A 15,165-nucleotide genomic window follows, 5' to 3' on the forward strand; every position below is an offset into this window, starting at 1 on the left:
GATCCATATATTATGCTAATGTGTCCGATTGAGTTACTTACATATACGATTACAACATTTAGGTTTATATACATATAAACCTATCATATTTCAAAATATAAAAATGGGCATCTGATTTCTTTCTGAGTTACTTTGGTAGTAAAAATCACAGTAAAAATCAATTTCTCTCACTGATTCTGGCTAATATAAGAGTGTGTTACCCCTTGTGGAGTGGGTGTATAACACGCTTTTGTTCAGATACAGGTTTGAGCTGTGAAGAATCGGTTCGGTGAACTGAAGTGAACTCGTTGGTGAAGAGTGAAGGGGACGCTCAGGATTTGAAATCCAGCGCTCTGATTGGCTGTCTGAGTCACTGCGTCACTGCAGTGTTGAACTTCTCAACGCGCGGCCATATTTACTTACCAAAATTCAGGACGGAAGAGACAAAAGGATAAAGTGAAGCTACAGCCATAGAGTTTGTGAAGAAAAAGGGGGAGGTTTGAGTTCATAAATTCTGCGAAGACCGCTTAAACTCTCTGAATTGAGAAGGTAATACACTTGAATCTAGTTTAAGTTTGACGAGCCGTCAGTCTGTTCGTCTAAACTAGTCTGGTCTGCTGACTAGCGAAGTTTACTAATGGTAGTCCGCTAACTTCAGCGGCTAAGCTGCCGAACATGACTATTTTTTAACGCTAGCGAGTTCAATCCTACTGCTTTTTTCATAGCTATATACGTGCGTGTCTCTTTTAAAAGATAATCTGAACGGACGTTACTTGAGTGTAAATCGTAGTTAAAAGTTACCATGAAGTTTAGTGTTTACTTTTCTTTACTTGGTTAGCTAGCTAGCTAACACTCATGCTGCTTCTACAGACGCTAGCTAGCTTTAACGTTGTTTTAGCTACTAAGCGCGAACGACGCGACTGCCCTTGTTTAACGGTGCTCAAACGACACGAGGAGAAGTTAGCAAACATCTGATTACCAGTGTGATGTGGTTCACAGCTTTTGTGTAACTTCAGAAGTAATGGTGAATTATTAGGCCGGTATTTGGACACAGGTGGTGCTAGCCGTGTAACGTGTCTTGCTTAGTGGTGTTAGACCGCAGGCTTAATTAGCTCCTCTGTTGTATTGATTGTCTCCGGTTGTGGACGACCGACTCGATTTGATGGTATTCACCAGGGTTTTTGACACAGCTAGCTATATTTTGCTGGAATTGCTGATAGGATATCAAGGGTTTCTGTAGTTCTCGTTTGATTAAGTGTTTTTCTGCCTGGTTTTAAGGTCATAAAGTATGTAGGCCCGCAAGCACGACACCCCATGTTTATAATTATTATAATAATAATAATAATAATAATAATGAGTGCAAATTATGTGTAACACCACGCGTACATCAAAGTGCTTTACAGAAGGTGAAGACAAAAGGATATATAGGATGTAGCTGTATGTAGCTTATATGTATACACAAGATCACAAGAATGAAAGCAGTAAGGGTATGTTCAAGTAAATGAAATTAAAATCCATCACAATTGTACAAAATACAGTAAACTCCACAAAAGCCACATTCTCTACAGTTTTCAGTCTGGCAGCTCCCTGTGGCTGCAATCAACTTCTAATGATCATAAAAGTCTTAACTAAAATCTTATTCTTGTAACAAATATGTGATTGTTTGCATATGTATGTCAGTACAAAATGACATGCACTGATAAGTGTATAAAATATGTATTATTTTGTTAGGTTCCTAATTTGGGCCTCTGGGGCATCTTGTAAATTTGTGGATCATACATCTGAATGGGATTTGTCTGTGTTTTGCTGCTTTAAGTTTAACTCAAACTACTTCTTTTGACTCAGGCTGTCAATAATGATATTGTCATGAAATTTTTAAAATAGTGAGTAGAGAATTGAATTATGAAATGATGTTTTAAAGGGCATTTAGTTTTTTTAAGAAGATGGTTGTTTGCTGAAATTGTAATTTTACACAACATTTGGGATTTAGGATTGTTCTTATTTATTATTCTTTAAAATCAGTTGAAGTTGAAGACCTTATTCTGTAACTAATTTTAATTATTCAGTAACTGCTACACAGCTAAAATGTGGAATTGCAGTATGGACTCACTTAAAGGCCTTTATGATTTAAAGTATTAAAGATGGACCCTTATGTCATTTTAGATACTAATTGTTTGTAAAAATGTGATCTTTGAAGTTTTTTGACCACCTCTATCCCCAGTTGTCTATTGCTTTGCCAGTGGGGGTGATTGGTTCAGTATCAATGTTATCTAATGCTACTTTATTCTGTTTTAAGGTGGCAGACTTCAGAGACCAGGATTTCCCTCACTGCGGCGTTCAGGGAGTCAACAAACCAGAGAGATGACAAAGAACTGATACAATCAGAATTAGTTTAATTCTGCATTGACATTCCAACTGAAATTTGCTTTTGCAGTTGTAATTCAGTTGGTTCAGTAAGAGCATTTTCCTCGTAGAGAATTCTGAAAGTCCTGAAGATCTACAATCATCATTTCTGAATGTGAAAAGCTCTTAGGCAGTTGAATCAAAGTAATATTAAAAGGGTTGTAACTCCTAAGATTAAAACAGGCAAAATATTAAGTTGATTTAAGACAAGGCAAGTACATTTAAAATCTTCAGGGAAAACTAAAGCATATTTGTGCTTTTCCATTAAGTCCCATTTGAATTCATTTGAATATTTGCAGCAGGTTATTTATTCATATAAATACTATTTTCTCCTCTTTTGGGAGAGTTTTATTATAATATTTTCATGTGTCAGCCCCTCTTCTTTTCAAGAGGTCTGCACGTACAAGCTAAAGAGGTACAGAATAAAACTGTTTACACAGCAGAGCACTGAGATTACCAGAAGAAGTGAAAGGGTGTGAGGACAAAAACAGCAGCTAGACGGCAGCCTGCAGGAACTTACAGACTGTGTCAGGAGGAGTTTCTTTAGAAATGGCCACAGCAAGAACCGAGCTATTTGCTCCAGTTTTGGGACTGAACAAACAAAATGGACAGCCCAGGCCAGTGGGCCTACAATCAGGACCAGTCACTGGCTTGACCCAACCAGGAAAAGTGCTTGGTGACCCTCAAAAAGGAAGCAGCATACCACAGACCAGTAGTGGTATCAAGTAAGTTTCAGAAGATGGATTTTGGGGTATTACCGTGGTGAGCCAAACAGCTCACTCTGCTAAACCTATGAAGGTGTCCTGTGGTATGACACCAAGACATTAGCATCAGTGTTTTGTCTTTTGTTTTATGTTAAATTGCTGTTGGTTGCGAGGTGGAGGTACCACAGATCCAGTGCATCCCAGAGTTAAACTGCACACTTGGACCCAGCCATACAAATCATACCAAAAGAAAGCAGAACTCTTAAGACCGTTGCTGCCAGGTCCACTCCAGGCACTTGTACTTCCGTTGTTGACACTTGTGATAGTGGTCAGGGCTTAGCATAAGCAAAACCCACCCCAGAAAACTCAGTTAATCTCATGACTGCAGCTACACAGTAGGGAGTGATGCCCTAAGTGTTGACATATTTCTCCTGTAACTAGCATTAATAATTTGGATTGAGATTTTGATTAATTTGGAATTGCCTTTGTTCTGCATAAACATTAATTAATTAATTAATCTAAAAACATCTTGGGCACCCCACATCCTGGTTTTTGGTCATATTTTTAAATTATTTTTGACAGAATTGTTTGTATGGTTGTCAAACGGTGTGAATTGGCTTATTAATAATAAACTTTCTTCTGCCCAGATTTGGAGATGACTGGAAAAAGTCCCTGCAACTACCACCAAAAGACATGAGAATGAAAACCTCGGTAAGAAAGTCTATTCTGTACTCCTTTGACTGATGATTGTATCATGTGGCAGTGAATATTTTCGTTTGTTTGTTTTTATTTTTTTACCTTAAATGCCAAACAAGGATGGGACATATTAACTTTATCTTTATTCACTCTGCTTACTTAACAAAATTAATGTTGTTAAAAAGGTTTCAGTGTCCTCTTCAGACAGCCACTATTCCTGTCATTTGTTTTAAGCTTACTTTGAAATTGCTCATTGCTTATTAAAATTATTTGTTTGCCTTTTTCTTTTCAGGATGTTACGGCAACTAAGGGGAATGATTTTGAAGACTACTGTCTTAAGCGTGAATTGTTGATGGGCATATTTGAAATGGGTTGGGAGAAGCCCTCACCTATCCAGGTAGGTAATTCTATTTAGACCCAGTAACACTGCAAGGTCTACTGTCCAAACAGCAACTCAGAAATGAATTTTCTATTTCCTTTTACATGTCAGTGATGTCTTGGTCATCATCTACTAACAGATCTTCCAGTCGTCAGAGATTATTAATACAACAAAATGTGTGCATAAATACTAGATGTCAATTTTATGTACATATGAATGTATATAAACAATAACCTGAAAGTATTTTTTTTATTATTTATATTTTAAATCCCATCTGTATTAAAGGAGGAAAGCATTCCCATTGCCCTGTCAGGAAGAGACATTCTAGCACGGGCCAAGAATGGCACAGGGAAGAGCGGAGCCTACCTCATTCCTCTCCTGGAGAGGATAGACCTAAAGAAGGATCACATTCAAGGTAAGGCTGTTTTATGTCATGTATTTATTCATTTGTTTTTTGTATTTGTTTTATTCAATTTTTTGTGTTGGCAATGGCCGATCAGTCGTACCTTACAAAACATCTGCAATCAGAACATCATATTTTGTATTTTAAATTTTGTCTTCCTCTAGCTGAATTTAATGTGACCTTTATGTAATGCAGTTTATGTTTAGAATAAAGTATTCACATTTGTGTTTGGTCTCTCTCTCACTTACTTGTGTGTTCTAGCCATAGTCATGGTGCCGACTCGTGAATTGGCTCTACAGATGAGCCAAATCTGTATCACCATGAGCAAGCACATGGGTGGAGTTAAGACCATGGCTACTACAGGTGGCACCAACCTGAGAGATGATATCATGCGTCTGGATGAGACGGGTAAATACAGTTAGATGACCTTGGTGTATTTTTAAAATGTGTGTGGTTTTATTTTTTTGTGTGTAACGTTTAGACTAATGAGATGAGATTTTCTTTCACCATAACATTGTGTCATTTCGCTTTTACCTAGTTCATGTTGTGATAGCCACCCCAGGCAGGATCCTAGACCTTATAAAAAAAGGTGTGGCCAAAGTTGACAAAGTCCAAATGATGGTAATGGATGAGGTGAGTATATCGGTTTATTGCTCTTTACCTAATATCTTATCAGAAATTTCCCATTAAATCATTAAACAAATTAGGAATCAGGTTGGCTTCAATTTATGTGAAACAACTAGACTTAAACAAGGACCAGCCTTTATTAAAGTGTTGGAACATCTTGCCAATTATCATCAATCTTGAGTTCATGGTAATAGTTTGTTAATTTAGGCTTTGTGGTCTTGGTCTGTAGCCAGTAGTGCTGGGTGATATGATCTAAAATCAAAATCTTCTGTTTTTGGTGTTAGTTCATGTTTAAGTTAATACTGCTCACATTGATGTTATAAATATATGTAATGAATGTCATTGTCACTTTATTTATTTCTTTAGGCAGACAAGTTGCTCTCTCAAGATTTTGTTGTTCTCATTGAAGACATCATTAGCTTTCTGGACAAGAATCGTCAGATTCTGCTCTACTCAGCCACTTTCCCTGTCAGCGTACAAAGGTTTATGGTGAGAAATGAAAACCGGTTGAAGATATGTTGCTCTTAAGAATACAATTGGTTTATGTTGAATCTGAACACTTTCAGATTGTAAGAGAGTAGAGCCATCTGAGCTTGGGTTATGCATGTTTGTGTAAACTTTACAAAGTTTTAGCATCAAGTGTAAACTGAAAGGGCTAGAGTTGTTGGTTGAATTTGAATTGTTTTTTTTTTTTTTTTTTGTTTTTTTTTTAATGCCTTTTGTGCCTCCCCCCCCTAATTTTTGCTTACCTTCGTGTGTGATCATTTTTCCTGTTCAGGCTAAGCATCTCCGAAAGCCCTATGAGATTAATCTGATGGATGAGTTGACTCTGAAGGGCATTACTCAATACTATGCCTATGTCACAGAGAGGCAGAAAGTGCACTGCCTCAACACCCTCTTCTCCAGGGTAGGAGTGCAAACTATCAATCTTTCTTTTTTATTGCTTGTTTGTTTTCAGAAACTTAACTGTGGAACTGAAGAGCACCTCGTTCTCTTGTGCTTTCTTTATATGGCCAGCAAACCAATTGTTTAAGAGTCGATTCGTAATTAAATAGGCCAGACACTGTATAGATGTAATTATTCTATTTTGTCATGCCGTGGTCTCATTCTCTCTTTTTCAGCTCCAGATCAATCAGTCAATCATCTTCTGTAACTCCACACAGAGAGTGGAACTTTTGGCTAGAAAGATTTCACAGCTGGGCTACTCTTGTTTTTACATTCATGCAAAAATGATGCAGGTAAGTTTAAGGTTCACTCTCCCTTACCTCCAGAAGGATTGCAAAACAAATTAGGACTCTGTCTTTGAATGTTTGTAAAAATGTATTGCATTGTTCCAGGAATACAGAAATCGTGTGTTCCATGACTTCAGAAATGGCCTGTGTAGGAACCTGGTCTGCACAGGTAAAGAAAACCTGTCTTCTGCATTCTGTTCTCATTTGAAGTTCTGTACATTTGTCATATTGTGGCTTACCATTATGCTGGCTTTTTACAGATCTTTTCACAAGAGGAATTGACATCCAGGCTGTCAATGTGGTCATCAACTTTGACTTTCCCAAAAATGCAGAGACCTACCTACACCGCATTGGTAGATCAGGTGTGTGTCCTATACCTGCACCTGTATTAAGGCAGTCTGTTCAGTTTGTATTTAAAACGTTGCAAATTAATTTCAATTAATGTAACTTGCATTATCATTTTGGGGGTTGCAATTATTGAAGGTTCTATTCTGTTTTCTAAATAGGGAGGTATGGGCACCTGGGTCTGGCAATCAACCTGATCACTTCAGATGATCGTTTCAATCTGAAGACCATTGAGGAGCAGTTGGTGACTGACATTAAACCTATTCCTGGGTCCATTGATAAGAGCCTGTATGTGGCAGAGTTCCACTCCACCAACCCTGATGAGGAGGAGGAGGAGGATGGGGATGCTGCACTCAAAGCAGAGTGCAGAGCATAATGTACCACAAGAGGTGAGCGAGCAAGCTCAAGTTATGAAACAGTGGGCTTAGTTACTGGAGTTAATCCATTGGTTACAGAATACTTTAGAGTCTGGCCTTATTTGGCTGTTTAAGTTTGTCACAGTTTCTTTGATTATGGATATCCAGGTTAGACTTTTTATTCAGCTGATGCATTCAGCTACTTTAAGTTGCACCCATTTGCTGACAAAGCTGTGCAAATGCAAGACCCTTTGGTTTGTGGATTGCTATATGGTTGTTTGTAGAGACCTTTTATTGTGTTCCCACCATTTAAAAAAAACTGCACTTGTGACTGTTTAATTGCCATTTCATTTGATTTATATAATAAGTCAGTTTTATTGAGTGATCAAGACTGAGTTGCAGATCAGCATGCGTTACTAGATTCCATGCAGTCGCTTCTCACACACCACAGGAGTTTGTCTCCCAACTGTTGACTTTAACTGCAGATCTGCAGACTAGAGCCAAACATCACACTCAGCCAGATTTAGAATTTGAACTACAATTTTGTTAAGAATTGTCTTAGTCTAACCCTGCTTTAACCCATGCATGGTTATTTACTAACTTACAGATTGAATAAATAAACCTGCATATTTTTTTTGCTGCAATTGGCCTTTGAACAAATACCTCATTTAATAGACATGTGAGGGGGTGCTTTGGGGAAAAGTCCCAGAGTTTTCATTTTTTAAAAGGTTCATTTTTAGGCTTGTTTTAATAACCAACTTTGTCTTTTTAAATTTTCCCACAGGAGAATGGATGAATGGTAACTGGCATATTGTGCTTCTTCTGCTAAACACAGGCACAAGGATGAAACCCCTTCTTGTTATTTGTAAAAAGTTTGTCACTTCCTTTTATTTTCTGACTCTACCAAACTCAGACTCTCACATGGGGATACTGACACTTATGACTAAATGCATTACACCTGCCAGAATCATGCCATTAAGGTGTGAGTTTTGCATGGCCAATTCTCCACACAGTTGACTCATTGTAATGCTGTTGTGCTTGTTACCAAATATGAAAAGCCACACCATTAAGTGTTCTGTGTGAAACCTACCTCACTTCAAACTCATCAAAATGTTACAAGCTACATGTGTACATGCTTTCAGTTCCAGCAGTCTGTTAATGTCCTTGCATCATTGCAGGTGCCTTAGTGGAGTCAGCTTGTGCATCCTCTGGTTTGGGATCAAGTGACCTAATGGTGTGCTGAGGGACAAAAAGTGTAAACTTGATCAGGTCTTGCTTTTCTAGAACACATTCTGAAATAAATTCTGTAAGACCTTTTTGGATCACTCAGACCAATGCAAAACTCCCTATTATGAATTTTGTTTGGCTGTTGTCTTGTATTTTTTTTGCCCTCCCCCCTTCTTCACCTGTGTAGTTCTTAAAGCTGTTCTGTGCCAGTTTGAGCCAAATGAATACTACTTTTTTTTCTTGTCTTTTTTTTTCCCTTTCCCCCCCCCCTCTCCTCCTTATTTGTGTTGTACCCTTTGTCATGTTTTGGCAGTAGAAGCCTTTGCTTTTATTGATGTGTGAGAGAGATTAGCCAAAGCTTTTTGCACCAAATGCCAATGCCAGCATCCCCATTGCATCATTTTCTTGAACATAAATAAAGTCCAATGTTTTCTCCATGTTTGTTGTCTTTCTTTTAATATTGGCAATGCTTCCATATCCAAAGACCATTTTTCTGGAACGGGTTTTAGTCTTTACGAAAACAATTCAAAAGGGGGGAAAAATACACTTAAGTTTATTTTTATTGTGAATGTGCATTCATTTAACAATTATTGTCACAGATCCTTTACTGTTAACTCAAGATCTTCTGATCTTGAGTTAACAGGATTCAGGAATTTTTATATTGCAAGGGTGTGGCATTAGACTGACTATCAAAGCTGTAATCAGACCTGCCATTCTGCTTCTTATGTCATGGTATGTCATAAGGTTGCCAGCCATTCAGCACAATCAATAGACAAACAAGATTTGCTTTTGTTTTTTTTCTACTGTCTGCAGTCAGAAAGTACCTTAAAAACCAACGCATCCCCAACACTACCCCAATGTGGCAGGACCTCCGGCAACTCAACAAGGAAATAACCTGAGAGTAAAACTAAAACCCTTGGGATTACAGACCAAATCATAATGTTAGCATAGGTCTGCAGTATTTCCAAATCGATAACACTCATTATCTTAATGTATGTAGTGATAAATATGAAATGGGATTGAATTACAACTGTTTCATCCTGTTCTCTCCCAGATACAGTACAGAGGAGCAATGCCTTCAGCACTATTAATTTATGCCAAAGGTTACCACAGAACGCTGGAGAAAATAGTCAAATATTTGTGAGTGTAATGCTAAAAGTACTACTCGGCTTCTGAGTAGAGCTGCCATATTTCTGGACGCAGTGAGGGACCATATAAGCACCAGGTTTACTATCATGGACACTGACGGAGCATGTATTGTCTAGGTTAGTGTTCAATTACAATTTTATTTTTGTATTTAATATTATTTAATGTACTGATTTTACTATATCTTGTGTAAATAACTCATAACACAAAGTTGGTACAGAATGCTATTTGTATTCTTCTTTAGTTGTAGTCTGCAGTAGAATTACACTGTTTACATTAGTAAAATGTATTCCTGTTTTAGTTCAGCTCATTTTTATTAATTAATTAATTTATTAAATATATATAATAATCTGAATTTGCCGTTTCAGGAGGGTGAGGGCGCTGAAATTCAGCCCTCTACTGGCCTCTTGTGGCCAACACGTATAAATACAATAACTACGTTTCGCTATACGACCTCGTTCGTGGTTTTCCCGTGAATTACTAACTACATAAATCAAATATATTTCCTCGTGTGGTGTTGGAAAGATCTAAACCTCGAAAGTCTCAAATATGACCCGCGAGTGAAGCGAGTGGATTCCAGGGAAGCTCCAGCCAATGAATGGGAGGGAATCGTTCAGCTTCCTGTTTACGCAACTTGCCTCACATTCACTCAGCGCTGACAGCACGAGACTGGGGTGTCTGTAGTTTTAACTTTGTCCTATATCGGCGTTTTGCCCGTCATAAACATGCAAGGACTGAGGTAGGGTCATGAAGTCGTGTTATCTTACACTGTGACATCCTTTACCCTGAAACCTGTTGACGCTAGCTGGTGTTTCTCCAAACCTGCTGTCTGAGAGCAGGAAGGGAGATGTGATAAACCTGATTATTATAGTGATCTGATTTCTGTAGCACTAAATAACATCTGCGTGTATGCCCTTGTGATAGCGCTTTAACGAAACTTACTAATAGTAAATATACATATATATACACTCAAAACCAGTGTAGCTAGCGATATATCCAGAGACGATCTCCCGTGTTTTTCCCTCCAGGAACTATTTCCGACCGTGGTCGTCTGCTGCAAAACTGGACGGAAAAACTGTTTTAATAACTGGAGCCAATACTGGGATTGGCAAAGACACTGCCATTGATTTGGCAAAGAGAGGTAGTCCACCTGATTCGGCCAGCTGACTGATTCCTGTTCAGTGGTTTTGGAATATTTTATACAGTACACCTTTGCCATCATTTCCCCCCAAAATGTACCATGTATTGTGCCATTTTAAGGTTTTGTATAATGTAAAGACAGGGATTAACATCCTTTTTCCAATTTCCGACAGGTGCACGGATCATCATGGCTTGTAGAGATATGAAGAAAGCTGATGCTGCTTTAAAAGAGGTTATTGAAGCTTCTGGAAATCAGAATGTCGTCACCAAAAACCTTGACCTCGCTGACTCCGCGTCAATCAGAGAATTTGCTCAGACTATTAATAGTGGTAAGAGAGCTAAACATCTTGTCTTAGGTGGGCTTCCTGCTTGTAGAAGTTGAATTTTAACCTGTGTGAAATTGGGGGTCCCTATGCTGCCAGTGTTTGCTGGCTGCCTGTCCCACCCCTTTGATTTCACTGAGCAGCCGTAACATTAATATGACTGACAGGTGAAGTAAAAATATTGTCTGTCTCATTACAGTGGCACCTGTCAGGGGTGAGATATATGAGGCGACAAGACAAGAGTCAGTTCCTGCTATTTGTGTGTTGAAGCAGAAAAAATGGGTAAAAGCAAGCGTCAGAATCTGAGTGACTCTATCAAGGCCAAATCTGATGCAATCCCAAAACAGCAGGGTGTACTCAGTATGCAGTGGTCAGTACCTACCAAAAGTGCGGAAGGACCATTGGTGATATGGAGACTAACGTCTCACTGATGCTCACGTAGGCTGCTCCTCACAACTTACAGGATCTGCTGCTAATGTCTTGATGGCTGATACCTCAGGACATCTTCAGAGGTCTTGTGAAGTCCATGCCTCGACGGGTCAGAGCTGGGTGACCTACACAATAGGTGTATTAATGTTATGGCTGATCGGTGTATAACTAAGGTCTGAGGAGCATAACTGCACCAACCACAAACAGTCTAAAGTATGGCAAGCACGTAAGTGGCTGTTATGTGAATGCCCTTATCACACCTTGCTACTACTTATATGTAGTGCTCCCTGTGGTGGTTGAAGGTATTGCTGTCTTGTATAATGACAAATATTCTTTTTCAAGTATCATCTTACATTGTGTAAATTATCATTAATTGTGTTGTGGATCAATAATTGAGCCTTGTATTTTTATATATATTCTCCACATTTGGGAATTGATGGCTGTCAACTGTACAGTCTTTTTTAAATCTTGAAGTTAAACCATTCACTTGTGCAATCTCTTTCTGGCTGTCGAGTCATACGCAGAAACACTGTGTAGAAGTTCCTGTAGTTGACTTAACAAGATACTGTTAGGTCATGCTTTTATACATTCAGATAACATGTAGATAGCAAACTGTGGGCTATATATGCCTCTCTGAACAATAAAAGTAATTTGTCCTATTCTAAGATGTGACTGCGATAGGTTTGTCTTGCTCTAACAACATCCTTTAGATTGCACAAAGTCAGATTGCTCAGTATCTGTGGTGAAATATCAGTTACTTTCATGACTTACAAAGTTGCATAAAACCTGACTATTCATCTAGACTGTGCCTGTGAAGCACAGAAGACGATAGAAGATGACTGAAATATGTGCAGTGTAATTTCCACCTCTGCATAGTTTCACTGCTGATCATAATGTATTTTGGCCTGTTTAGCAACTGATGGGTAACTGTTGTAAATGTTACTCTAAATCTAAAAATCACTGTTCTCAGCATCTCCTTGCAATTGTAGGTTGTTATTCCTGCACTGAACACAGCGTTTAGCAGTCCTCAAGGCCCTTGACCGTCCAACTTAGCGAATTAAACTCACCCAAGGCCAAGCTGCAGAAGCCAAACACATCAAGATAGCAGAGCAAACATGAGCTACGCATATGACTCCATATGTGTGTGCTACATATGGAGAGTACACTCTGTACTTGTACTTTTGGCATTACATTCACAAATACTGTGTAGATTTGACCATTTTTGCTGTGTTTTGTGGTAACCGTTGGTATTTATACACTGCATTTAGGTCCAACTGTTTGTGGATACCCCTTCTCATGAATGCATTCAGCACCCATTGCTGACACAGATGTGCAAATGCACACACACACAACTCTACAAGTCCCTGTAGAGACGTATAGCCCACGCCAGGTGTTCCTCACTAATGCTCTTGTTGCTGAATGCAATCAAATCCTCACAGCAGTGCTCCAAAATATAGTAAAGCATTCCTGGACAGTGGAGACAGTTACAGTTTTTAGGGCTCATTTAACAGTCAACTTAACAGTCACCATACCTAAAAAAATATTTATTTGAAATACTGTATTGTGTATGATTATTTCCTAAAAACATATCTGACTTTTTTTTTGTTAGAGGAGAAGCAAGTCAACATCCTGATTAACAATGCCGGAGTGATGGTGTGTCCATATGGGAAAACCGCAGACGGGTTTGAGATGCAAATTGGGGTCAACCACATGGGTGTGTCTGAGTTGCTTTAAATAAGACTGATTTGACACAAAAATGTAGTCACTGAGAAGCACTCATTGTTATCTTCATGGTCTTGTAGGTCACTTCCTGTTGACGTTTCTATTAATGGACCTGATCAAAAGATCATCACCAGCTCGGATCATCAATGTGTCTTCCATGGCCCACAAGTGGGGGAGCATCAATATAGATGATATCAACAGCGAGAAGAGCTACGATAAGTCAAGAGCTTACAGTCAGAGCAAACTGGCCAATGTGCTCTTCACTCGCTGCCTTGCTAAAAAACTAGAGGGTAAGTGCCACTTCCTTTAAATTATACATCTGTCGTTAGGGGTCCAAAAAGTATTAGATGGAGCACCATCATTCCAGAGAACACCGTTTCACTGCGTTACAGCTCAGTGCTTGGGGTCTTTAGACATGGTGCCAATGGGTTTATATTTACATACTCTTTTGGCAATACTTATGGGCATTAGACAAGCTGTGTATGTGCATTTGCACAGATTTGTAAGCAATTGGTACACCTTAAAGTAGCTGAATGCATTCATTAGAAGGGGTGTTCACGTATATTTGGACAAATAGTAAATATTACTGTCATAGAATACTGTCAAGTTGCTATGGAGGGCAGCGTACATCCTCTAGAGTATTTGTTAATTATTTTAAGGCAAATGCTAATTGGCCTGCTATTCTCTATTACATAGATTTGTTATTCTTACATTCTGATTTGTTAGGCCATTTTATTACGTACAGAAGAGCACCATATTCCTTCCCTTAAAGTTTTAATTATTTAGACTTTTCACGTCTACAGGTACAGGTGTGACAACGTATGTCCTTCACCCTGGTGTAGTGCAGACAGAACTGTGGAGACACCTTAATAGGGTGCAGCAGGGAGCTATGTGGTTAATAAAGCCATTTACCAAAACATCCGTGCAGGGAGCCCAAACCACCATCTACTGTGCAGTAGCTCCTGAGCTGGAGACCGAGAGTGGCAAATATTACAGGTAAGATCAGTAGGAATTACACAGCAATGTTAGTGGTGACCTAAACTACTGTCTTCATGATGAAGTGTCTGTTACAATGTTTTTTTTCCCCTTGAAAATGATTAAACAATCTAATTCACCTGTCTTATCCACAGTGACTGTGCACCTGCAAGTTGCTCTGCTGCTGCTATGGATGATGAAATGGCAAAGCGTCTCTGGGACCTCAGCTGCCAGATGCTGAATATAACATGGGACTAAACAACTCATTCTTTAATAGAATGAGCCGTTAGCTTGAACCGTTTACTGTTATGTTTTACCTCTGCACTGTCAATTACGAAACACTGCTTGTTTAAGTGACTTTATTCATGAACACTATGTTTTGAAGGTGTATGTAATTCTATTAGCTTTTTTTGTATTTGACATTTTTCACAGCTGTAAAAGTGATTTAATGGAGGATGTCTTATTTTAATACAAGTTTACAAATAAATGTATTGGCTTATTAAACATGAATTAGCTTGTTTGGTATACTATACACAACCATCAGCCATAGCAGTAAAACCACTAACAGATAGATCTTGTTACAGTGGAACCTGCCAAGGGGTGGGAGCTACATATTAAACAGCAAGTAAACAGTCAGTTCTTGAAGGTGATGTGTTAAAAGCAGGAAAATGGCCAAGCTTAAGACTCTGAGCCAGTCTGGGTCTGAGCATCTCCAAAACATCAGACATGTTTTGTGGAGTATTCCAGGAAGGCAGTAGTTTATACCTACCAAAAGTGGTCCAAGGAAGAATAACAAATTAACAGTTGACTTGGGCGCTCAAGGCTTGTTGCTGCACTTGGGGAATGAAGGCTAACCTGTCTGTTCCGATCCTACAGAATAGCTACTGTTTTGTTCAGGAATAGTTTAAAGAACATGGAAGACAGTTCAAGGTGTTGTCTTGGCCTCCATATTCTCCATCCATCAAGCGTACGTGGGACGTGCATGACAAAAAAAAGATTGTTCAGTTATGGCTGATTAAAATACTTTTTTATAGGTTTTCAGATTCCTTACATGTTATGCCTTGTGTGTGCAGGACTTT

At 38.7% G+C, this 15,165-nt stretch overlaps 2 protein-coding genes across 3 annotated transcripts; both read left to right on the forward strand.

Moving 5' to 3' along the window:
• The first annotated feature begins 400 nt into the window (after positions 1-400).
• Positions 401-8,788, forward strand: ddx61 (DEAD (Asp-Glu-Ala-Asp) box helicase 61). Its single transcript, XM_072679709.1, has 14 exons — positions 401-528; positions 2,276-3,107; positions 3,734-3,797; positions 4,075-4,179; positions 4,447-4,576; positions 4,826-4,972; positions 5,103-5,197; positions 5,558-5,680; positions 5,970-6,098; positions 6,313-6,429; positions 6,529-6,592; positions 6,684-6,785; positions 6,930-7,157; positions 7,909-8,788. The coding sequence occupies exons 2-13, from the start codon at positions 2,932-2,934 to the stop codon at positions 7,142-7,144; spliced, it is 1,467 nt and encodes a 488-aa protein (XP_072535810.1). The 5' UTR covers positions 401-528; positions 2,276-2,931; the 3' UTR covers positions 7,145-7,157; positions 7,909-8,788.
• A 770-nt stretch (positions 8,789-9,558) lies between these two features.
• Positions 9,559-14,576, forward strand: rdh12l (retinol dehydrogenase 12, like). 2 transcript variants are annotated; one of them, XM_072679710.1, is made up of 7 exons: positions 9,948-10,236; positions 10,526-10,638; positions 10,811-10,966; positions 12,999-13,103; positions 13,192-13,401; positions 13,915-14,107; positions 14,242-14,576. In XM_072679710.1, exons 1-7 carry the CDS (start codon positions 10,223-10,225, stop codon positions 14,342-14,344), a joined length of 894 nt encoding a protein of 297 aa, XP_072535811.1. In that variant the 5' UTR covers positions 9,948-10,222; the 3' UTR covers positions 14,345-14,576. The 2 variants fall into 2 exon arrangements, with proteins under 2 accessions (XP_072535812.1, XP_072535811.1); XM_072679711.1 differs by lacking the exons at positions 9,948-10,236; positions 10,526-10,638 and adding an exon at positions 9,559-9,616.
• The last annotated feature ends 589 nt before the right edge of the window (positions 14,577-15,165 follow it).

This window comes from Salminus brasiliensis, chromosome 5 (assembly GCF_030463535.1).
Source record: "Salminus brasiliensis chromosome 5, fSalBra1.hap2, whole genome shotgun sequence".
Classification (NCBI taxonomy): Eukaryota; Metazoa; Chordata; class Actinopteri; order Characiformes; family Bryconidae; genus Salminus; species Salminus brasiliensis.